At 45.8% G+C, this 25656-nt stretch overlaps 1 protein-coding gene across 1 annotated transcript in view; it reads right to left on the reverse strand.

The window, feature by feature from the left end:
- Nucleotides 1–25656, reverse strand: part of phex (phosphate regulating endopeptidase homolog, X-linked) — a 94112-nt gene that overhangs the window by 58893 nt on the left and 9563 nt on the right. The window contains exons 3-9 of the mRNA XM_063052535.1: nt 22117–22129; nt 19162–19232; nt 17252–17397; nt 15645–15738; nt 11693–11821; nt 8172–8273; nt 154–231 (exon numbers count right to left, since the gene is read on the reverse strand). Coding sequence (XP_062908605.1) covers nt 154–231; nt 8172–8273; nt 11693–11821; nt 15645–15738; nt 17252–17397; nt 19162–19232; nt 22117–22129 — 633 coding nt within the window. The remainder of the gene's footprint in view (nt 1–153; nt 232–8171; nt 8274–11692; nt 11822–15644; nt 15739–17251; nt 17398–19161; nt 19233–22116; nt 22130–25656) is intronic.

Raw genomic sequence — 25656 nt, forward strand, 5'->3', positions numbered from 1 at the left:
AACATGGGTTTTCCAAAGACAAAGATTTCCCTTTCTTTTATTTACTTTGAATCCACTTCCACTTGTATTTCTGATCAATGGTGTGCATAGAATCTTGCTGAAATACAAATTGTAACAAAGCATCAGGGGGCAATCAGAACTTGGATACTTTACATTTCTGTACTTGTTATTAATTGCATCGTCGTTCAGAATGAAGTTGGGATATCCAATCTTGGCGAGAATAGCCTTAGCCTACAAAGAAAAATGAAGAAATTACTGACAGTTGAATTTACCACTAGTAATTACAGGCTAATCTAGTTTCCAACAGGCTTGAGAACTTTCCAGAATGTGAATACCCCTGCTGAAGGGAAAGTTTATTCCCCCATTCTGCATTTAAACTTTGACCCTTCTTCTACAGGTGGTGGTACTTCGATGATAGACCTAAACTGCCCTCATCTCCTTTGCCAAGCAAACAGCTGATGTCCACTGGGGTCTTGGCTATTAGCCCCCTAGCCAGCGAACTTGTCTGCAAGCTCTTCTATTCTGAAGTGAACTCAACCTCTACTAAGAAAGTCTCAGGCACACTAGAGCAATGTGTAGATTGACCATGTTCCTTATCAGTGAGTTCTGCTTTGCAGTGTTAGCAAGAGCCAGCACTGAAGGATCAAGAACCAATTTCACTTTGAATGCTTGGCTGCCACAATCAGTTATCCCTGTGGAGAAGTAACGATGACATTCTATAAAAATTCTGTGGCTCAGAAAGGAAGGGGGAGAAGAGTTGATAAGAGCAGCAGGCTGTTCTGTGGAAATGATAGACGCCCAGATGGTATTTCCCCCTTCCAGGTTCCTGGATCAGAGATGTCTTTGATCAGGTACACAGCATTCTAAAGGGAGAATATAAACTGCCAGAAGTCGGAGTACACACTGCTACCAATGATTTGGGTAGGAAAAGGAATGTGGACCTGAAGAGAGAACATAGGGAGCTAGGTAGGAAGCTGAAATGCAGGATCTCAAGATGGTTATCCTTAGATTGTTGCCAGTGCCACACGCCAGTGAGGGTAAGAATAGGATAATTTGGCAGATGAACGTGTGACCAAGAAATTGGTGCAAGGGGCAGGGTTTCAGATTTATGGCTCTCTGGATTCTCCTCCGGGGAAGTTATGACAGATTACACCTAAACCTGAGGAGGAGCAGGTTTGTTAGAACTGCGGGGGACGGTTTCAACAAATTTGGCAGGAAGATGGGAACCGAAGTGATAGGGCAGGTAAACAAGTAGATAATAGTCATAGTCATACTTTATTGATCCCGGGGGAAATTGGTTTTCGTTACAGTTGCACCATAAATAATAAATAGTAATAAAACGATAAATAGTTAAATAGTAATATGTAACTTATGCCAGGAAATAAGTCCAGGACCAGCCTATTGGCTCAGGGTATATGACCCTCCAAGGGAGGAGTTGTAAAGTTTGATGGCCGTACAAAATATGTACGGAGACTGTCCAGAGTTGATAGGGCAATAATTGCAGTCAGTGGGATGGGTTGAAATATATCTTTACACTAATTAGTGGGGTTTGGTTTCAATAATTTGGAAGAGTGAGTAGAGTATAAGGTCAAAGGGAAGGAGAGTGCAAGTGAGGTTACAAAAGTCTATAGAATAAATAAAAAGACATAAATTTAGAAAGGGATAATAATTTAACTTATGAGAATATGGAGGCAAAATTGAAAAGGGTGAAGAATATAGAGATGAAGGATTAACTTTCAGTGCACCTAGTATACAGAAAATATAGATGATATTACAGCAGCTCTTTACTTCGTCCATCCCTCTCCAAGTTTCACCGATCACCCTGCGTTTCTCTCTCCCCTCACCCCACCTTTCAAATCTACTACTCAGCCTTTTTTCTCCAGTCCTGCCGAAGGGTTTCGGCTCGAAACGTCAACTGGACTCTTTTCCATAGATGCTTACTGGCCTGTTGAGTTCTTCCAGCATTTTGTGTGTGTTGCTGGGATTTCCAGCAGCTGCAGATTTCCTCGTGTTTGTGATTTGATTACTACTCTGCCATGTCTCTTGCAGGGATACTTACCCTGAAGAAGTTTACATCTTCCCGTCGACTCTCTCTCACTGCTTGCCCTCTGTGATCCCTGCTGTTCTCTGACTCTTTGACCACGTGCTCGCCCAGACCCACTACTACAGCCATGTACCCTTCTGGGAACACGTCTTTGCCGCCAGCTTAGACCACATGGTGTCCAGATTCATGTTCTAGCTTCTCGATTAGGATCCTCTGAGGACTTCGGGTACTCAAATTCAATTGACTGCTTCTCCCACCATGTTCTACGTGCCACGCTTTCCACCAGGAGGAGGTACCTGGTGTCCCTATGCCAGTCACTTCCACAATTCTCCCTCTGCTGCCTGTAATGGATCTGTCTGCTACTTTATCCTCCGCCAGTTCTTTGACTTTCTCATGGCTTGCAAGGATCAGAAGATCGCCCGGCTACATACCACAGGAACTGCTGACTCCAATGCCAGCAGTCCCAGACATCTCCAGACCGTGATTCCTGCTGCTGACCTCAATGACCCTAACAATCCGGACTGCACCACCATCAATCTGGGTTCCAATGACCTCGGACATCTCCAAAGAGCCGATTGCGCAACCTCCAACTCCATCTCCGGCCTTGACTCCAGGCCGGGTCTTCACAGGCTGCTGCTGGAACTCCCATCTCCCCTTCCCCCACCATCACTCCACAATCCTGTCTCTCAGGTCCCACTGCCAGCTCCCGGATGGGCCTCAGAGACCCCATCTTCCTCTCAGTCCACCACCCCTGAACGCTCGAAACTTCCCTCTTCCTCAGACACTGCCAACCCCCTTCTCCCCTCCGATCCCAGCTCTTATCCGTGCCCTGTTTTCACCATTCCCTCTGACCTTCACCTCTCTGAGACAGAACGTTCTGTCCTCAGTAACAGCCTCACCTTTGTCAACCATTCCCTCCGACCTTCCCCGGTCTGCGTCTGAACATTCTGTCCTCAGTCCAGGCCTCGCCTTTGTCAACCATTCCTTCCGACCTTCCCCTCTCTGAGACAGAATGGTCTGTCCTCATTAAGGGCCTCACCTTTGTCCCCCCTGTGCCCACACCTCAGTGAGTTCCACACCTGCCAGGACGCTGAGTTTTTCTTCTGCCGCGTCCGTCTCCGTCTCCGAGCCTATTTCTTTGGCAAGGGCCCCCCACCCTGCACCAATGACCCCTTCTCCCATCTCCACCCCTCCTCCTCTTCCTGGACACCCTGCCCTGGTCTTCTGCCTGCCCTGGACCTTTTTACTGCCAACTGCCGACGGGACATTAACTGCCTAGACTTTAACACTCCTCTCTTCTATTCCAACCTCACTCCTTCCAAATGCTCGGCTCTCCACTCCCTCCGCACTAATCCTAACCTCACCATCAAACCCGCAGATAAAGTGGGTGCTATTGTAGTATGGCGACTGATTTCTACCTTGCTGAGGCCCAGCACCAACTCTCAGACACCTCCTCTTACTTACCCCTTGAACAGATCCCGACTAAGAAACACAGGGCATTGTCACCTGCACCATCACCAACCTTATTGATTCTGGGGATTTCTCATCCACTGTTACCAACCCCATAGATCCCGCCCCTCACACCTCCTGTTTCTCCCTCCTACCCAAGATCCACAAACCTGCTTGTCCAGGTAGACCCATTGTTTCAGCTTGTTCCTGCCCCACTGAACTCATGTCTGCATACCTCGACTCTGCTTTATCCCCCCTGGTTCAGTTCCTTCCCACCTACATCCTTGACACCTCACACACTCTTGATCTTTTCAAGGATTTCAAGTTCCCTGGCCCCATATCATCTTGTTTTTACTATGGATGTCCAGTCCCTATACACCTCCATCGCCCACCAGGAAGGCCTTAAAGCACTCCATTTTTTTCTGGACATCAGACCTAACCAGTTCCCCTCCACCACCACTCTCCTCCGCCGAGTGAACTTGTCCTCACTCTTAATAATTTCTCCTTTGGCTCCTCCCGCTTCCTTTAAACAAAAGGTGCAGCCATGGGCACTCACATGGGTCCCAGTCATGCCTGCCTTTTGCTCAGTTATGTGGAACAGTCTATGTTCCAAGCCTACACTGGTGATTGTCCTGCACTTTTCCTACACTACATCAATGACTGCTTCCTGCACCCATGCTGAACCTGCTGTTGATTTCATCCACTTTGCCTCCAACTTTCACCCTGCCCTCAAATTTACCTGGTCCATTTCCAATACCTCCCTCCCCTTTCTTGATCTCACTGTCTCTATCTCTGGAGACAGCTTATCCACGAATTTCTATTATAAATCAACGGACTCTCACAGCAACCTGGACTATACCTCATCCTACCCTGTTACTTGTGAAAACACCATACCTTTCTTTCAATTCCTCTGTCTCCACTGCATCTGCTCTCAGGATGAGGCTTTTCATTTTAGAACGAAGGAGATGTGGTCCTTTTTCAAAGAAAGGTGCTTCCCTTCCTCCGCCATCAACGCTGCCCCCAACCGAATCTCTTCCATTTCACACTTGTCTGCTCTTAACCCATCCTCCCGCCACCCCACCAGGGATAGAGTTCTTCTTGTCCTCACCTACCACCCCACCAGCCTTTGCACCCAGCACATAACTCTCTGGAATTTCCACCACCTCCAGCAGGATCCCACCATCAAGCATCATCATCACTATTTGCCATGTCGTATAACGTGGGCAATCATGGTCTTCCAACTGTCTTTATTATGTGCCTGTGATGAAGACCCCCTTCATGTTGTTGTTCTTATTCTTTTCTCTATCCATGACCGTGATTGTTCTTGGTAAATATTTCTACTGAAGTGGTTTGCCATTGCCTTCTTCTGGGCAGTATCTTTACAAGTCGGTGACCCCAGCCATTATCAATACTCTTCAAAGACTGTCTGCCTGGCATCTGTAGTCACATGCACCACCCGTTCTCGTGGCTTCACATGTCACGTGACTCTGATCAGTAGGGGAAGGGGCTAAGCAGGTGCTACACCTTGCCCAAGGGTGACCTGCAGGCTGGTGGAGAGAAGGAACATCTTGCACTTTCTTTCGTAGAGACGTATCTCCACCCCACCACCCTGATCAGTGAACAGAAAGGGGATGAAGGAAACATTGCTCTGTCATTTGTTTCAGAGAGACTCAAAGGCCCACTAGATGATTTGACAGGGGAGAGTGCCAGGAGTAGAGTGCCAAGGGCCCTGCGCAGCCTGTTCCACCTCTTGTATGGGGAGGGTGGAGAGGTGCAAGATCGTCCAGCCAGTGAGCGTGATGAATGATGACTAGGGGCGCACAGCCTTAGCCAACAACATATGGTCCCAGTCATGGAGTCAAACATAAAGCCTATGATTAGGAGGAGCTAAAGATGGCATCAGAGGGCGACTTCTTCGAGTTTAACTTCAAAACAGTTTAAATAAATATCTCTTTTTAATGTCTCTTCTGTCTTTTTCAGGGTGGCTGGGGTCCTGTTGGAGTCTGTGATCTACAGCTGCACACAAACTGTGGTTTTCCACAGTGGAGGGTTGCCCAGTGGCCTGGCATTTTCGATATCTCCAGCATCAGCCTGGAAGTCGTGTGCCTTCAGGGTGCGGCCCTGTGGATGGCCCAGTTTCTCACCGGCGTCGTTGACTAGAGCATCGCCGGAGATCCGAACAGAAAGTCAGCAGGTGTGGCTGTTGAAGGCTTCTGCTCTGAGTGATCACTTCACTCCCTCTCGATGGCGAGAGAGAGTTTGCTGCTGAATCTTGAGTTGAGGAACTCAAAGTAAAGTGACGCTGCAGACTGGAACATGGAAACAGCGAACTATTGGTCTCCCCTCTCGTCGTGGAAGGAATGATACCTCTCTCTCCCTCACTGGTGGGAGGGAGAGCCTGTGGGATGTCAAACTGTAGGGATGGGCTGTGGTTTTTGACCGACTCCAGATCAGGGTCTCATTGGGGGCTTTGTTATTGCTTGCAGGGTGGGTGAAGGGGCTTGTGCTTTCTGCTGGAACAAATAGGGGAGGGACAGGGGTGTGACTGCGAACGAGTGTGTAAGTGTGAAGTGAGTGCATATACCGTCAACACAAGGAATTCTGCAGATGCTGGAAGTTCGAGCAACACACATCAAAGTTGCTGGTGAACGCAGCAGGCCAGGCAGCATCTCTAGGAAGAGGTACAGTCGACGTTTCGGGCCGAGACCCTTTGTCAGGACTAACTGAAGGAAGAGCTAGTAAGAGATTTGAAAGTGGGAGGGGGAGGGGGAGATCCAAAATGATAGGAGAAGACAGGAGTGGGAGGGATGAAGCCAAGAGCTGGACAGGTGATAGGCAAAAGGGATATGAGAGGATCATGGGACAGGAGGCCCAGGGAGCAGGAAAAGGGGGAGGGGGGGAACCCAGAGGATGGGCAAGGGGTATTGTCAGAGGGACAGGGGGAGAAAAAGGAGAGAGAGAGAAAGAATGTGTGTATATAAATAAATAATGGATGGGGTATTGCATTGGCGCTGCTTCCTGCACGCATGCTGAGCTCGTTGACTTCATTAACTTTGCCTCCAACTTTCACCCTGCCCTCAAGTTTACCTGGTCCATTTCCCACACCTCCCTCCCCTTTCTAGATCTTTCTGTCTCTGTCTCTGGAGACAGCTTATATACTGATGTCTACTATAAGCCTACTGACTCTCACATCTACCTGGACTATTCCTCTTCTCACCCTGTCTCTTGCAAAAGTGCCATCCCCTTCTCGCAATTCCTCCATCTCCGCCGCATCTGCTCTCAGGATGAGGCTTTTCATTCCAGGACGAGGGAGATGTCCTCCTTTTTTAAAGAAAGGGGCTTCCCTTCCTCCACCATCAACTCTGCTCTCAAATGCATCTCCCCCATTTCATGCACATCTGCTCTCACTCCATCCTCCCGCCATCCCATTAGGAATAGGGTTCCCCTGGTCCTCACCTACCACCCCATCAGCCTCCGGGTCCAACATATTATTCTCTGTAACTTCTGCCACCTCCAATGGGATCCCACCACTAAGCACATCTTTACCTCCCCCCCCCCACTCTGCTTACCGCAGGGATCACTCCCTACGCGACTCCCTTGTCCATTCGTCCCCCTCATCCCTCCCCACTGATCTCCCTCCTGGCACTTATCCTTGGAAGCGGAACAAGTGCTACACATGCCCTTACACTTCCTCCCTTACCACCATTTAGGGCCCCAGACAGTCCTTCCAGGTGAGGCGACACTTCACCTGTGAGTCGGCTGGGGTGATATACTGCGTCCGGTGCTCCCAATGTGGCCTTCTATATATTGGCAAGACCCGACGCAGACTGGGAGATCGTTTTGCTGAACACCTACGCTCTGTCCGCCAGAGAAAGCAGGATCTCCCAGTGGCCACACATTTTAATTCCACATCCCATTCCCATTTTGACATGTCTATCCATGGCCTCCTCTAATGTAAAGATGAAGCCACACTCAGGTTGGAGGAACAACACCTTATATTCCGTCTGGGTAGCCTCCAACCTGATGGCATGAACATTGACTTCTCTAACTTCCACTAATGCCCCACCTCCCCCTCGTACCCCATCCGTTATTTATTTATATACACACATTCTTTCTCTCTCTCTCCTTTTTCTCCCTCTGTCCCTCTGACTATACCCCTTGCCTATCCACTGGGTTTTTCCCCCTTCCCCCTTTCCTTCTCCCCGGGCCTCCTGCCCATGATCCTCTCATATCCCTTTTGCCAATCACCTGTCCAGCTCTCGGCTCCATCCTTCCCCCTCCTGTCTTCTCCTATCATTTTGGATCTCCCCCTCCCCCTCCCACTTTCAAATCTCTTACTAACTCTTCCTTCAGTTAGTCCTGACATAGGGTCTCGGCCCGAAATGTCGACTGTACCTCCTCCTAGAGATGCTGCCTGGCCTGCTGCGGTCATCGGCAACTTTAGTGTGTGTTGCGTGTATACTGTCAGTGGGATGAGCATGTGCTAGTGTGTGACCATGGAGTGTCTGACACACGTACACTCACACTAGAAATGCCTCAGTTCCGAGTGTGAGGGATCCTGAACACTATTGCTTTAACTCATTGTTAACTCAATGACTGAGACATTTCTCAACTGGAAGGTTGAGTCATCTGCCTCCCTACACAGTAATCTACCTCTGTTAAAATATGCAAAATATACCTTTTCTTTTGCTTTGTCTTTGGTTTCTGCATCCATCCAGTCATTTTCCTTATCCACTATGTCCAAAAACGCCCAACGAATACCAGCAACTAAATCTTCAGTCTATAGAAGCACAGGAGAGTCAATAATTGTATCAGAGATGGTACTGAGGCCCTCAGTCTGCACTGCATTATTGGATTGGAATGAAGGGCTCATGGTTGTAGCATTAGCACTACTAGGTAGGGAAGATCAGAGTGTTCTGCTTATCCAATGGCACAAGGTTTCACAGTTTCTGTTTTATTGATTTTATTTACAACTTACCCTTCAGAAGGTGGTAATGAGTGGCCTACTTAGCTACTTGGCATGCTTCTGATGGATGTGTTCTTCACATGAATGAAGAGATGGTGATATATTTACAAGACAGGGTAGTGTGTGATTTTGAAGGAAACTGCAGCTGGTAGTGTCTTTGTACTAGGTGATAAGAGTTTATGAGTTTAAGAGACTCTACTGATGTAGACAAGGCAAGTTTTATTGATGGTATCCACTGCAGATACTCTGCTCTGAAGGTAAGTGAATGAATGTTTCAAATGGTAGATGGTCGAAAGGCTGTGGGGTATTATACAATCATACAGCATTAGAAACAAGCCCTTCAGCTCAAATTCTTCATGCCAACCAAGATGCCCATCTAAGGTAGTCCCAGATGCCCATCTTTGGCCCACGTCTCTCTAAACCTTTCCTATCTACGTACATGTCCAATCGTCTTTAAAATGTTGTGAATTTACCCGCCTCAGCCACCTCCTCTGGCAGCTTATTCCATAGAGGGCAAATCCTTCACTGCAGAACACCAAGAGAGAATCATTGAAAGCTGTCTTTCATAATCTACACTTGGTATTACCTTAAATTCAACTGACTCTATTTCTTACATCCTTCACATACATGAGGAGTAAAAATCCTTACGTTATGTCTCCATCTAAGTATGCAATGTGCAAAGTTATTTATAATAAATAGAACAGTCAATGTAATGTAAAGTATACTCAAGTCAGTGTGAGTTCATCAGTCTGATGGCCTGGTGGAAGAAGATGTCCCAGAGCCTGTTGGTCCTGGCTTTTACGCTATGGTACCACTTCCCAGATGTTAGCAGCTGGAATAGATTGGGGTTGGGGTGACTTGGGTCCCCAGTGATCCTACACACCTGTCCTTGTAAATGTACTGAATCATGGGAAGTTCACAACTACAGATGTGCTGGGCCGTCCACACCACTCTCTGCAGAGTCCTGCGACTAAGGGAGGTACAGTTCCCATACCAGGCAGTGATGCAGCCAGTCAGGATGCTCTTAATTGTGTCCCCACAGAAAGTTCTTAGGATATGGGGATCCATACTAAATTTCTTCAACCATCTGAGGTGAAGGAGGTGCTGTTGTGCCTTTTTCACCACACAGCTGGTGTCTACAGACTACATGAGGTCCTCGGTGATGTGGATGCCGAGGAACTTGAAGCTGTTTACCCTCTCAACCCCAGATCCATTGATGTCAATAGGGGTTCGCCTGTCTCCATTCCTCCTGTAATCCACAACCAGCTCCTTTGTTTTTGCGACATTGAGGGAGAGATTGTTTCCTTGACACCACTGTGTCAAAGGTATTGCTTCTTCCCTGTAAGCCACCTCATTATTGTTTGAGATATGGCCAATCAATGTAGTGTCATTGGCAAATTTAATTAGCTGATTGGAGCTGTGGGTGGCGACACAGTCATGGGTATACAGAGAGTAAAGGAGAGGGCTTAGGACACAGCCCTGAGGGGCACCTATGTTGAGGGTCAGGGGGGCAGAGGTGAGGGAGCCCACTCTTACCACCTGCTGGTGATCTGACAGGAAGTCCAGGATCCAGCTGTACAAGGCAGGGTGAAGGCTGAGATCTCTGAGCGTCTTGTCAAGCCTGGATGGAATTTTGGTGTTGAATACTGAACTGTAGACCAAGAACAGCATTCTCACATAAGCATCCCTCTCCTCCAGATGTGTAAGGACGGTATGTGGAGCAGTGGCTATTGTGTCATCTGTCAATCGGTTGTGTCAGTAGGCGAATTGTAGGGGATGCTGAGAAAGTAGGAGAGGGAGTAGGCTGCTCAGCCCATCAAGTCTGGGCCACCATCCAATATGACTCTGGCTGATTTATGTTAGCTTCAACTCCTCTTGCCCATAACCCTCAATCCCTCAACAAATCTTAAATCTATTGCGTTAACCAATTGCATATTTAAGCATGGTACCATATTGTCTTTGTAAGTGTCTTTCTTACTAATTCTGCCAAACCACAGCTGAGGATTAGATGATCTATATTAAAAACCCTAGTGAGAGTCTTACCACCACACTTGAGGGATAATCACTGCGACAGATTGGCTCCCTATGTCCTACACCCTCTATGATTTGTCTACAATAAAAAGCTGGTTATAAAAGATTGACATAGAAAATAGAAGACCAAATTTAACTGTAGTATACCCCTCATTATAGTGAGGTTGTGTTCCAAGGAAACCATTCACATCACAATTTTTCTTAATATGAACCCTGTATTCCCAATGAATCCCATCAGTGGGACTGCATTCCTACAGCAACTTAGTCTCTCAACAATAATGTTCACATGATTGTGCAGTTCAAAATGCTAAGTGAATTCTGATTGCATTGTAGGCAAAAGAGAAAAGGTCGTCACTTTAACTAACTAGAAATGGATATTACATTGTTTGATAAATTGTACAATTATCAGTGGAAGATTCCCATGTCAGTTTCCAGAGCAAATCACTTAAATGGCCTTCCTTTGTGAACTGGCAGCTTGTGATTGTTGTCCTTGGCAAACTAACTCAGTCTCTGCATATATTCTGTTGTTGTTTTTTTCATACAAATCCCCAAAGAGCAAATGTTTAATCTGTATCTACACAGTGGGACTCTATTGCCGGATATTGTCGCTCAGGGTTTTGGGCTACATAGAGGTTTTCGTTTGAGTGAGTATGCTTCTTTTCTCGCTATTTTGAATTAAGTTATTTTTGAATGTTTGCACCTTGGTCCCAGAGGAACACTGTCTTGTTCAGCTGTGTCTGTGTGTGGTTTGAATGATGATTAAACTTGATCTGATTTGATGTTCATAAGGGTGCACTTCCACTGAGGAAACTGCCACAAAGTGGGGGTGCACTGTAAGAAGCTGGCTATAAGATGAAATAACGATTTGCTGCAATCTTTCCACCTTGCCAAATTCTTCTACCTTATTTGTCCATGCCTAACTACCCTTGAGAAGGTGCCGGGAGCTAACTACTTGAACCACCTCAGATGGTGTGGTTGAGAAGGTTTGGACTCAGCAATAAGATAACTGGAGTAATAGATAACTCTGTTACTATGGCAGTCAGCATTGGAGTAGCACAAGGTCTTTAACATGTTTCAGACATTGTGAGGATCCTTAAATGATGTAACATAGGTGGAATATGGTAAATAGCCATCAGGTCAGGAGATGCAGTTTAAAGCAGGTAATAGGTGGAAGAATGAAAGTTGATGTTCAGTCAACCTACCAGCTTCTTCTTGTTCTCCTGAAAATGAGCTTTCACAAACATCCTTCCCACAACATACGGCATGACAGCCTCAACAAAGGACGTACATGTGTCCCATCGTGGAGACAATGACTTCATTCCTGTAATCACCTAGAGCAAAATTCAGAACATCAGTGAGGCTTTTGGGTCTTAGAGCGCACAAGGAATAGCTTTCATCTTCAAACTTCTCCCAAAAGGAAGTAGAATATCACTCACTAACTCACTCATGTTCCTTGCTCTAATTTCAAAACATACCTCCTATTCAAGGACAATCTCTGAAATAAATTATTTGAGTGTGCTTCTGTGGATCATGTGGTAGGATTTTTGATGTTGCTGTCAGCTATCTTCAATAAAAGTGGATGAGTGGCACCCTTATCTTTGTTACTGCTGATTGGCAACATTGTAAAGCCTACAGAACAACACTGGCAATGTTTGAGGAACACGGTAGCAGTGACAAAACAACATGTCCATGACAACCGTGTTTGGGGGCTGTGGAACTGCGGGAGGAGCTTGAGTGAGGAAGTAACATGTTGATGCTGAGACAAGTGGGCCTGTGTAGGTCGGGGGGGGGGTGAATCAAAGTACTTTACACCTTTCCATTGAGGAGGGGAGGATGTTGGGCACATCAGGGCAAGGAGCTCTCTGACTCTGGGAGATAAGCCAGAGGAGACAATGGAACCAGTGACAAATGGTGGTTGTGGGCCTGAGGGCAGAGATTAGATTGAGTCATCAGACTGAGAAGATAGAAACATGAGGCAAGGAGGAGATCCAAGAACCAGTCAGTGTCATGGACTGTTTTGTAGCACTGGCTGTCTGGCAGTATCCAATGACTGGTGGCATTGACTATTCGATACTATTGGCTGTGTGGTAGCCAATAGGAGAGAAGGGGTCTTCAGTGAGAGAGACAGTGCAAGCACAGTGAGTGAAATATAACGACGGGGTACATTGATTCATAAAGTGAAGAATGTTGTGAGATACAATGGGGTAGAATGTGATATAATGGGGTGGAGTGTGTGATATAATGGGGTACGGTGTATGATATAATTGGGTAGTGTGTGTTATATAAATTTTTAAGATGTTTTTTAGATTATGAGAACACTCGGTCCTCTTTTATTGTCATTTAGAAATGTGTAGAATGGGGTAGAATGTGTGATATAATGGGGTACGGGGAGTGATATAATGGGGAAGAGTGTGTGATATAATGGGGTATGGTGTGTGATATAATGGGGTACGGTGTGTGATATAATGGGGAAGAGTGTGTGATATAGTGGGGTACGGTGTGTGATATAACAGGGTACAGTGTGTGATAAAATGGGGTAGATGTGTGTGATAAAATGGGGTGCGGTGTGAAATATAATGGGGTGAGGTGTGAGATATAATGGGGTACGGTGTATGATATGGGGTATAGTGTGTGATAAAATGCGGTAGAGTGTGTGATATAATGGGGTAGAGTACGTGATATAATGGGGTGCGGTATGTGATATGGGGTACGGTGAGTGATATAATGGGGTTGAGTGTGTGATATAGTGGGGTACGGTGTGTGATCTAATGGGGTAGGATGTGTGATATAAGGGCATAGAGTGACTGATACAATGGGGTAGGGTGTGAAATATAATGGTGTATGGTGTGAAACATAATGGGGTATGGTTTGTGATATAATGGGGTAGAGTCTCTGATATAATGGGGTAGAATGTCTGATCTAATGGGGTACAGTGTGAGATATAATGGGGTACAGTGTGTGATATAATGGGGTAGGGTGTGTGATATAATGGCATAGAGTGAGTGATATAATGGGGTAGGGTGTGAGATATAATGGTGTATGGTGTGAGATATAGAAAAAACATAGAAAACGTACAGCACAATACAGGCCCTTCAACCCACAAAGCTGTGCCAAACATGTACTTACTTTAGTGATTACCTAGGGTAACCCATAGCACTCTACTTTTCTAAGCTCCATGTATCCATCCAGGAGAGTCTTTAAAGACCCTATCGTATCCGACTGCACTACCGTTACCGGCAGCCCATTCCACGCACTCAGCATAAAAAACTTACCTACTTCCAAGCACCTTAAAGCTGTTCCCTCTTGTGCTAGCCATTTCAGCCCTGGGAAAAAGCCTCTGACTATCCACACGATGAATGCCTCTTATCATCTCATACACCTCTATCAGGTCACCTTTCACTTTGAACCTTTCGTAAGCTTTTTTTTTCTTCTTGACTAGATTTTCAACAGCCTTTGTACACCACGGTTCCTGTGTCCTACCATCCTTTCCCTGTCTCACTGGAATGTACCTATGCAGAACGCCACGCAAATATCCTCTGAACATTTGCCACAATTCTGCCATACATTTCACTGAGAACATCTGTTCCCAACTTATGCTTTTAAATTCCTGTCTTCTAAGTTCCCCTTACTCCAATTAAACGCTTTCCTAACTCGTCTGTTCCTATCCCTCTCCAATGCTGTGGTAAAGGAGATAAAATTATGATCACTATCTCCAAAATACTCTCCTACTGAGAGACCTGACACCTGACCAGGTTCATTTCCCAATACCAGATCAAGTACAGCCTCTCCTCTTATCTACATATTGTGTCAGGAAACCTTCCTGAACACACCTAACAAACTCCACCCCATCTAAACCCCTTGCTCTAGGGAGATGCCAATCAATATTTGGGAAATTGAAATCTCCCACCACAACAACCCTGTTATTATTACACTATCGCAAGACCCTGCAGCAGATAGTGAGGTCAGCTGAGAAGATCATCGGGGTCTCTCTTCCCGCCATTACAGACATTTACACTACACGCTGCACCTGTAAAGCCAACAGCATTGTGAAGGACCCCACACACCCCTCATACAAACTCTTCTCCCTCCTGCCATCTGGCAAAAGGTACCGAAGCATTCGGGCTCTCAGGACCAGACTGTGCAACAGTTTCTTCCCCCAAGCCATCAGACTCCTTAATACCCAGAGACTAGACTGACACCTACATCATTTATTATTATACTGTAGTTTGTCCTCTACTGTGCCTATTGTCTTATTTGTTATCTATTGTACTGACCTGCACTGTTTTGTGTACTTTATGTAGTCCTGTGTAGGTCTGTAGTCCAGTGTAGATTTTGTGTAGTCGTACGTAGTCTAGTGTAGCCTTGTGTTGTCTCACTTGTGTAGTCTAGTGTAGTTTTGTGTTGTTTCATGTAGCACCATGGTCCTGGAGGAAGGTTTTTTCATTTTTACTGTGTACTGTACCAGCAGTTTATGGTCAAAATGACAATAAAAAGCGACTTGACTTGACTTGACTTTCCAGAATCTGTCTCCCTATGTGATCCTCGATGTCCCTGTTACTATTGGGTGGTCTGTAAAAAACACTCAGTAGAGTTATTGACCCCTTCCTGTTTCTAACTTCCACCTGCAGAGACTCAGTAGACAATCCCTCCATGACTTCCTCCTTTTCTGCAGCCATGACACTATCTCTGATCAGCAGTGCCACGCCCCCGCCTCTTTTGCCTCCCTCCCTGTCCTTTCTGAAAATTCTAAAGCCTGGCACTCAAAGTAACCATTCCTGTCCCTGAGCCATCCAAGTCCCTTATGGCTTCATATTTCCCCTTATTCCAATTAAAAGCTTTCCTAACTTGTCTGTTCCTATCCCTCTCCAATGCTATGGTAAAGGAGATAGAGTTATGATCACTATCTCCGAGATGCTCTCCTACTGAGAGATCTGACACCTGACCAGGTTCATTTCCCAATACCAGATCAAGTACAGCCTCTCCTCTTCTAGGCTTATATTGTGTCAGGAAACCTTCCTGAACACGCCTAATAAACTCATGCATTACTTGTATCTTTCTCACAATAACTGAGAGCAACCCTGCTTTCATGCACCAGTATTTCAGAAATCCTCAGTCTCCACAATGTGTCCTTCCATTAGACAGCTCATCACTTACCTTAATATATTCACTGAACCTGTTGAAGAATCGATGGCTGAGGTTCCCCAATCTACTATACACGACTCTCCATACAATATAGTTGGCCACAGTTCTGTGAAAGGATATAGAATTACTTGCTCCATATTACAACATTGCAGAGAATTGTTCAGATTTCAGTGTGACCTAAACAAGCAGCTGGTCCCCTGACAACATTGGCTGGGAGAACTGGAAGGAGACAATGTTGTGTCGACCCTCAAACCCTGCCTCCCATATAACCCCCCCACCTTAAATTCCTCCATATACCTGTCTAGTAGTCTCTTAAATTTCACTAGTGTATCTGCCTCCACCACTGACTCAGGCAGTGCATTCCATGCACCAACCACTCTCTGAGTAAAAAACCTTCCTCTAATATCCCCCTTGAAGTTCCCACCCCTTACCTTAAAGCTATGTCCTCTTGTATGGAGCAGTGGTGCCCTGGGGAAGAGGCGCTGGCTATCCACTCTATCTATTCCTCTTAATATCTTGTATACCTCTATCATGTCTCCTCTCATCCTCCTTCTCTCCAAAGAGTAAAGTCCTAGCTCCCTGATCATAATCCATACTCTCTAAACCAGGTAGCATCCTGGTAAATCTCCTCTGTACCCTTTCCAATGCTTCCACATGCTTCCTATAGTGAGGTGACCAGAACTGGACACAGTACTCCAAGTGTGGCCTCACCAGAGTTTTATAGAGCTGCATCATTACCTCGCGACTCTTAAACTCTATCCCTTGACTTAGGAAAGCTAACACTCCATAAGCATTCTTAACTACCCTATGTACCTGTGAGGCAACTTTCAGGGATCTGTGGACATGTACCCTGAGATCCCTCTGCTCCTCCACACTACCAAGTATCCTGCCATTTACTTTGTACTCTGCCTTGGAGTTTGTCCTTCCAAAGTGTACCACCTCACACTTCTCCAGGTTGAACTCCACCTGCCACTTCTCAGCCCACGTCTGCATCCTATCAATGTCTCTCTGTAATCTTTGACAATCCTCTACACTATCTACAACACCACCAACCTTTGTGTCGTCTGCAAACTTGCCAACCCACCCTTCTACCCCCACATCCAGGTTGTTAATAAAAATCATGAAAAGTAGAGGTCCCAGAACCGATCCTTGTGGGACACCACTAGTCACAACCCTCCAATCTGAATGTACTCCCTCCACCACGCCCCTCTGCCTTCTGCAGGCAAGCCAATTCTGAATCCACCTGGCCAAACTTCCCTGGATCCCATGCCTTCTGACTTTCTGAATAAACCTACCGTGTGGAACCTTGTCAAATGCCTTACTAAAATCCATGTAGATCACATCCACTGCACTACCCTCATCTAAATGCCTGGTCACCTCCTCAAAGAACTCTATCAGGCTTGTTAGACATGATCTGCCCTTCACAAAGCCATGCTGACTGTCCCTGATCAGACCATGATTCTCTAAATGCCCATAGATCCTATCTCTAAGAATCTTTTCCAACAGCTTTCCCACCACAGACGTAAGATGCAGTAAGAAAAGTGCAAGGGTAGGTTCAGGACTTGGAGTACGATGCCATGTGCTGTAATAATGGAGTGTAAGCAGAATGTTCATCTTACCGGCTCTCCACAGTTTCTAGCAACCGGAACAAGTCCTTGAAGTACTGCATGGAATCCACAATGACCTCTTCTGACATATTCATGTGCAAGAGGTGAGGATGCTCTTCAAAATCAATCACTGTTCTGATGTAGCGAAGCCAGTCAAACTGGAGACACAACATGAGCCACACGTGTTGAAACACAGTCCTGACCAGCCCCAGAACTGTCTCCTGATGGCAAGGGTTACCCGTTATCTGCTCAGATAGTTTAGCTGCTTTGTACACTTGAAGCAGTAAATGTTCCTTTAATAACAGGAGCCCGTTCCCCAGGCAATCAGACACCAGCTCTCTTCCACTGACTCTGTCTGCACTTCCTGTGGCTTCAGGAAAACACCCATCCCATCTCAGTCATTCTCTCTCCTACTCCCTGCCATCAGACAGAAGATACTAAAGTACAACATTCCAGGACAATTTCTATCCCACTGCTGAATGGGACTCTCATACACCAAAGACGAACTGGTCTCCCAGTCTACCTCCAGTACATTTGCTCAGTAGGTGTAACACTTCATTCTGCTTTCACTTTGGCTGCCTCACTGTCCTGAGGTGTGTAATGATTCATCCGTGCAAATGGGATACAAACCAAAATTTTTCAGTGTAACACCACAGATGTGCCCATAATAAATCAAAGGCCAGTTATTGACATGAGCTGTGCTTTAGTTTGTGATGTAACAACTCAATTCAACAATTCTGTTGTGTGAAACTGTCATGGTCCGGTCCGTGAATTCTGCATTCCAGTTCACGGTCCGGTCCATCGACCCTTGCTCCAGGTTTTCCTGTCTACCCCGTTTTCGTTCCTGTTGAGCACTAATTGAGGCAGCTGATTCTCATTGGGGCTGGCTGCATAAATACCTCCAGAGACCAGGGCATGGTGGCTGGATTGTTCTTGTCCTTACTCCTTGTATCCCTTCCCGTGCCTTCTGTTTCCTCACCTGAAACCTTGCCTTGTCTTGCCGGTAACTCTCGCCTCACCTGAAGTTCTTGTCTTGCTCTGCATTGCCTGAAGCCTTGCCTTGACTTGTTGGTAACTCTCACCTCGTCTCACCAGAAGTCTTGTCCTGGAGCCACCCTGAACCTAGCTCCCTTCCTGTCCCTCACCTCTGTCGGGTGGAGATCTGCACCCTGCTCAGATGTACCGTGCCCTGCCCAGGAGTACTGCACCCTGCCCAGGAGGAGCTTCAAGACCCCAAGCCTCAATCCTCTAGTCTCAAGCCTCGCCTCAAGCCTCTAGTCTCAAGCCTCTGGCCTCAAGCCTCGCCTCAAGTCACTGGCCTCAAGTCTCTGGTCTCAAGTCTCGCCTCCAGACTCTGGTCTCAAGCCTCGCCTCAAGTCTCTGGTCTCCAGTCTTGCCTCAAGTCTCTGGTCTCTAGCCTCGCCTCAAGCCTCTGGTCTCCAGCATCACCTCAAGCCTCTGGTCTCCAGCCTCACCTCAAGTCTCTGGTCTCCAGCATCACCTCAAGCCTCTGGTCTCTAGCCTCGCCTCAAGTCTCTGGTCTCAAGCCTCAACTCAAGTCTCTGGTCTCAAGCCTCAACTCAAGTCTCTAGTCTCAAGCCTCAACTCAAGCCTGAAGACTCCAGCCTCGTCCTGCCTGCCAGCCAAGTCTCATCCGTGCCTAGTTCTGGGGTCCGAGCCAGAGGCAAGACCCAGGTACTGGGTCCTTGTCCAGTCTCTGGCTCGGAGTCCAAGCCCGGGTTCCTAGCTCTCTGGTCCAGTCCTGTTCTGGATTCCCGGTTTTCACGTCCATGTCCTAGCCCTCACCCTGCATCCTAGTCCTGTCCCTATACTTCAGTGTCTGTGTCTTGCACTTGGGTCCGTTCCCAGCCACACCCTTATGACAGAAACAGAGTCAGGGCATTCGGTGACCTGCTGCTCACCTGTGGAATGGTGCTTTGTAAATCCAATATGCTGAGCTTGGTGTGAATGGCTTCACTCGTCCTGTTCCTCTCTGCGAACACAATCTGCAACGCGCAAGTGACATTGAAATGTAACTGTCTCATACTCAGACCAGTGAAAACACCATTCCCAAATATTTTTTCTCCCACTCTATATCACTCCTGTACAAACACTCTAATCCTTCGCGTCTTGACTCACTTATCCATCCCATCATGACACAGGTATCCATCGGGTACTGACCCAAGTATCCACCCGGTAATGACTGACATTTCCACCCCATATCGACCCACGAGTCTGCCCTGTACCAACCCACGGGTCCGTCCCGTACTGCCCCACGAGTCCGCCCATACTGACCCATGAATCTAGAATCAGAATCTGGTTTATTATCACCAGTGAATGTCATGAAATTGGTTAACTTAGCAGCAGCAGTACAATACAATACATGATAATAGAGAAAGAAAATAAATAAATAAATTACAGTAACTTTATATATAATTAAAAATAGTGCAAAACAAAAATAATAAAAGTGAGGTAGTGTTCATGGGTTCCATGCTCATTTAGGAATTGGATGGCAGCAGGGAAGAAGGTGTTTCTGAATCACTGAGTGTGTGCCTTCAGGATTCTGTACCTTCTTCACAATGGTAGCAATGAGAAAAGGCATGCCCAGGGTGCTGGGGGCCCTTAATAATGCTGTCGCCTTTCTGAGGCACCGCTCCTTGAAGATGTCTTGGACAGTATGGAGGCTAGTACCTAAGACGAAGCTGACTGATTTTATTACTTTCTGTAGCTTCTTAGCCCTGTTCCACTCCCATACCAGACAACGATGCAGCCTGTCAGAATGCTCTTCATGGTACAACTATAGAAGTTTTCAAGTGTTTTTGGTGATAAACCAAAACTCTTCAAACTCCTAATGAAATAGAAGTTGCCTTCTTTACGGCTGCATTGACATGTTGGGCCAAGGTTAGATCCTCAGAAATCTTGACATCCAGGAACATGAAGCTGCTCACTCTCTCCACTTCTGATCCCTCTATGAGGATTGGTTCCTGTTCCTTCGTCTTACCCTTCCTGAAGTCCACAATCAGCTCTTTCTTCTAACTGATATTGAGTGCAATGTTATTGCTGCAACACCACTCAACTAGCTGGTATATCTCACTCCTGTACGCCCTCTCATCTCCAGCTAAGATTCTGCCAACAATGGTTGTTGTATCAGCAAATTTATAGATGACATTTGAGCTATACCAAGTCATGCAGTCATGGGTATAGAGAGAGTAGAGCAGTGGGCTAAGCACGCATCCCTGAGGTGCACCAGTGTTGACTGTCAGTGAGGAGGAGTTATTAATACCAATCCGCACAGATTGCGGTCTTCTGGTTAGGAAGTCGAGGATCTAATTGCAGAGGGAGGTACAGGGGCCCAGATTCTGTAGCTTATCGATCAGGACTCTGAGAATGATGATGTTAAGCACTGAGCTGTAGTCAACGAACAGCATCCTGACGTAGGTGTTTGTATTATCCAGAAGACCTAAGGCTGTGTGAAGAGCCATTGAGATTACATCTGCTGTAGATCTATTGTGGCTACAGGCAAATTGCAACGGGTCCAGTTCCTTCCAAAGGCAGGAACTGATTCTGGCCATGACCAACCTCTTAAAGCATTTCATCACTGTAGATCTGAGTGCTACTGGATATTGTCATTAAGGCATCTCATGCTACTCTTCTTGGGCACTGGTATAACCTTTGCCCTTTTGAAGCAGGTGGGAACTTCTGACCATAGCAATGGGAGGTTGAAAATGTCCTTAAATACACCTGCCATTTGGTTGGCACAAGTTTTCAGGACCTTACCAGGTACTTCATCAGGGCCTGCTGCCTTATGAGGGTTCACCGTCCTAAAAGGCAGCCTGGCATCGCCTCCGATGCAGAGATCATGGGGTCACCAGGTGCAGCAGGGGTCTTCACAGCTGTAGTTATATTCTCCCTTTCAAAGCGAGCATCAAAGGCATTGAGCTCTTCTGGTATTGAAGCATCACTGTGATTCATGCTTTGGGTTTCGCTTTGTAGGAAGTAATGTCTTGCGAGCCCTGCCAGAGATGATGTGCATCTGATGTCGCCTCCAACATTGTTTCTTTGCTCTTGAAATGACCCTCTGCAAGTCACACCAGGTTTTCTTGTACAGACCTTGGTCACCAAACTTAAATGCCATTGATCTGCCCCTCAGTAGATGACAAACCTCCTGGTCCATCCATGGCTTTTGGTTTGGGAATGTACAGCAAATATTTGTAGGCACACACTCATCCACCCAGGTTTTAATGACATCAGTAACAACAGCTGCATACTCATCCAGGTTCGAAGATGACTCCCTGAATACAGTTCTGTCCACCAATTCAAAGCAGTCCTGTAGGCGCTCCTGTGCTTCCCTTGTCCATACCTTCTTGGTCCTCACTACTGGTGCTGCAGTCTTCAGTCTCTGCCTATACTCAGAGAACAGAAGTACAGCCAGGTGATCAGACTTCCTGAAGAGTGGGCATGCAATAACATGGTAGGTATTCTTGATGGTGGTGTAATAGTGGTCCAGTGTGTTGTTCCCTCTGGCACTACAAGTGGTTTGTTGATGATAATTATTCAGTGATTTTTCAAGCTGGCCTGGTTAAAATCCCTCAAGGTGCTGGTGAAGGCATCTGGGTGTGCTGTTTCATGCATGTTGATCCCATCGCTCAGATCATCCAGAGCCTGTTTGACATTGGCCTGAAGTGGAGTGTACACCACTACCAAAATAATCACAGAAATCTCCCACAGCAGGTAAAATGGACGGCACAATTGTGAGATATTCTAGCTCTGGTGAGCAGAATTGGGACATCACTGATACACTTGTGAACCAAGACGAGTTGACATGAGGCGTACACCTCCACATCTGCTTTTGATAGACTTGACAGTCCTATTCTGACGGGGTATTGTGAACTCGTCAATCTGATGCATCCAGTATGGAAGGAGTTAACCAGGGTTCTGTGAAACAAAGGATACACACAGTCCTAATGTCCCTCTGATACAGCACCCCAGCTCTAAGATCTTTGATTTTATTTACTAGAGACTGTATATTTGCCAGCAAGATAGTCAATATAGGGAGTCGAAACGCTCCTGTATCCCTGACCTGTAGCCACATTTCCTACAAGAAGTCTGGTGAGTCAGCATTGTTTCCAACAGTTATAAGCAGCAATAAATTGTTCAGTAGCATCTTTATTAACTGTACAGACCTTGGAAGCAGTTGTGACCCTTAGCTGTATCCGACTGAAATGCAAATACTTAATCATATCTATCGAGCTGTGCTGCACGGGATCGCCTTCAAAATGCACCATTGTCCATCCCGTACTGACCCACATATCCATCTGGGATGTCCTTCCATCCTGATGCTGTGCCCTCTGGTCACCAACTATAGGAAACATCCTCCCCACATCCACTCTCTACCTTTCAATATTCGATAGGTTTCAATAAGATCCCCTCCTCATTTTTCTAAACTCCAGCAAGTACCGGCCCAGGTCATCAAACGCTCCTCATACGTTAACCCTTTCATTTCTGGGATCACTCTTGTGAAATTCCTCTAGGCCCTTTCCAATGACAGTACATATTTTCTTAGATAATGGGCTCACAACTGCTCACAATACTCCATTTGTGGTCTGACCAATGCCTTGTAAAGTCTCAACATTATATTCTTCATGTTCTAGTCCTCTCAAAATGAATGCTAACATTGTATTTGCTTTCCTTACCACCTGCAAGTTAACTTTTAGGGAATCTTGCACAAGACCTCTCAAGTCCCTTCGCACCTCTGATTTCTGAATTTGTTCCATTTAGAAAATAGTCTTCACTTTTATTTCTTCTACCATACAGTTCTCGATATTGTATTCCAACTGCCATTTCTTTGTCCATTCTCCGAACCTTCTGCAGACTCCCTCCCTGCTTCTTTCACATTACCTGCCCCTACATCTTTCTTCATATTGTCCACAAATTTGCCCACAAAGTCATCAATTCTGTAATCCAAGTCATTGACATATAACATGAAAAGAAGCGGTGCCAACACCAACACACACTGAACACCACTAGTCACTGGCAGGCAACCAGAAAAGGCCCCCTTTAATCTCACTCTTTAACGTGGATAGTGTATTAGGATGAGGAAATTACAAACTGTCTGGACTGCAAAGAAAAGAGCCAGTATGAGATGCAAGGGGTGCAGAATAACCAACTAAAATGTAGCAGTGGAATCATCAAGGTCACACAAAGACAATTCAAGCACCAGATTCATACTTAGAGGGGAAATATTGAAAAGCAGAGAGTTTCTCCTAATTACCACTGCAGATCTTACAGAGTCTTGTTCATACAGCAAAAAATAAAGGTAAAGCATCACCAGAAATGAAGCAAAAGATTATGATATTACTAGAGAGAGTGTATATGAGGAAAAGGGAAGATAGAGAACTGGCCCAATAGAGACCATGAAGATAATGAAAATGGTTGATAGAGATATTGTCCAAAATTAAAGGTAACAAATCATGACAGATACTTCAAGAGAAAATGTTTCATTCGGAGTGACAAGAATCTGATCTGTGACACTACTCTGCATTCTATCTCTGATCTGTGACATTGTTCTGCATTTTCTCTCTCTCTGATCTGTGACACTATTCTGCATTCCCACTCTCTGATCTGTGACACAATTCTGCACTCTGTCTGATCTGTGACACTATTCTGCATTCTCTCCCCCTCTGATCTGTGACACTATTCTGCACTCTCTCTGATCTGTGACAGTATTCTGCATTTTCTGTCTCTCTGATTTGTGACATTATTCTGCATTTTCTGTCTCTCTAATCTGTGTAACTATTCTGCACTCTCTCTGATCTGTGACACTATTCTGCATTCTCTCTCTCTGATCTGTGACACTATTCTACACTCTGTCTCTGAGCTGTGACACTATTCTGCATTCTGTCTCTGATCTGTGACACTATTCTGCATTCTCTCTCTGATCTGTGACACTATTCTGCATTCTTTCTCTAATCTGTGTAACTATTCAGCACTCTCTCTGATCTGTGACATTTCTGCATTCTCTCTCTCTGATTACTGACACTATTCTGCATTCTCTCTCTCTCTGATTACTGACACTATTCTGCCTTCTCTCTCTCTGATCTGTGACACTATTTTGCGTTCTGTCTTTGATCTGTGACACTATTCTGCATTCTCTCTCTCTGATCTGTGACACTATTCTGCATTCTGTCTCTGATCTGAGTCAGTATTTTGCATTCTCACACTCTGATCTGAGACACAGTTCTGCATTCTCTCTCTATCTCTGATCTGTGACACTATTCTGCACTCTCTCTGATCTGTGCCACTATTCTGCATTCTCTCTCTCTCTAATCTGTGTAACTATTCAGCACTCTGTCTGATCTGTGACATTTCTGCATTCTCTCTCTCTGATTACTGACACTATTCTGCATTCTCTCTCTGATTACTGACACTATTCTGCCTTCTCTCTCTCTCTGATCTGTGACACTATTCTGCATTCTGTCTTTGATCTGTGACACTATTTTGCATTCTCATGTTCTGATCTGGGACACAGTTCTGCATTCTCTCTCTATCTCTGATCTGTGACACTATTCTGCACTCTCTCTGATCTGTGTCACTATTCTGCATTCTCTCTCTCTCTAATCTGTGTAACTATTCAGCACTCTCTCTGATCTGTGACACTATTCTGCAATCTCTCTCTGATCTGTGACACTATTCTGCAATCTCTCTCTGATCTGTGTCACTATTCTGCATTCTGTCTCTCTGATCTGTGACACTTCTGCATTCTCTCTCTCTGATTACTGACACTATTCTGCATTCTCTCTCTCTCTGATCTGTGACACTGTTCTGCACTCTCTCTCTCTGATCTGTGACACTATTTTGCATTCTGTCTTTGATCTGTGACACTATTCTGCATTCTCTCTCTCATTTGTGACACTATTCTGCAATCTCTCTCTGATCTGTGACACTATTCTGCATTCCCACTCTCTGATCTGTGACACAATTCTGCACTCTGTCTGATCTGTGACACTATTCTGCATTCTCTCCCCCTCTGATCTGTGACACTATTCTGCACTCTCTCTGATCTGTGACAGTATTCTGCATTTTCTGTCTCTCTGATTTGTGACATTATTCTGCATTTTCTGTCTCTCTAATCTGTGTAACTATTCAGCACTCTCTCTGATCTGTGACATTTCTGCATTCTCTCTCTCTGATTACTGACACTATTCTGCCTTCTCTCTCTCTGATCTGTGACACTATTTTGCGTTCTGTCTTTGATCTGTGACACTATTCTGCATTCTCTCTCTCTGATCTGTGACACTATTCTGCATTCTGTCTCTGATCTGAGTCACTATTTTGCATTCTCACACTCTGATCTGAGACACAGTTCTGCATTCTCTCTCTATCTCTGATCTGTGACACTATTCTGCACTCTCTCTGAT

Source organism: Mobula hypostoma, chromosome 6 (genome assembly GCF_963921235.1).
Source record: "Mobula hypostoma chromosome 6, sMobHyp1.1, whole genome shotgun sequence".
Lineage (NCBI taxonomy): Eukaryota > Metazoa > Chordata > Chondrichthyes > Myliobatiformes > Myliobatidae > Mobula > Mobula hypostoma.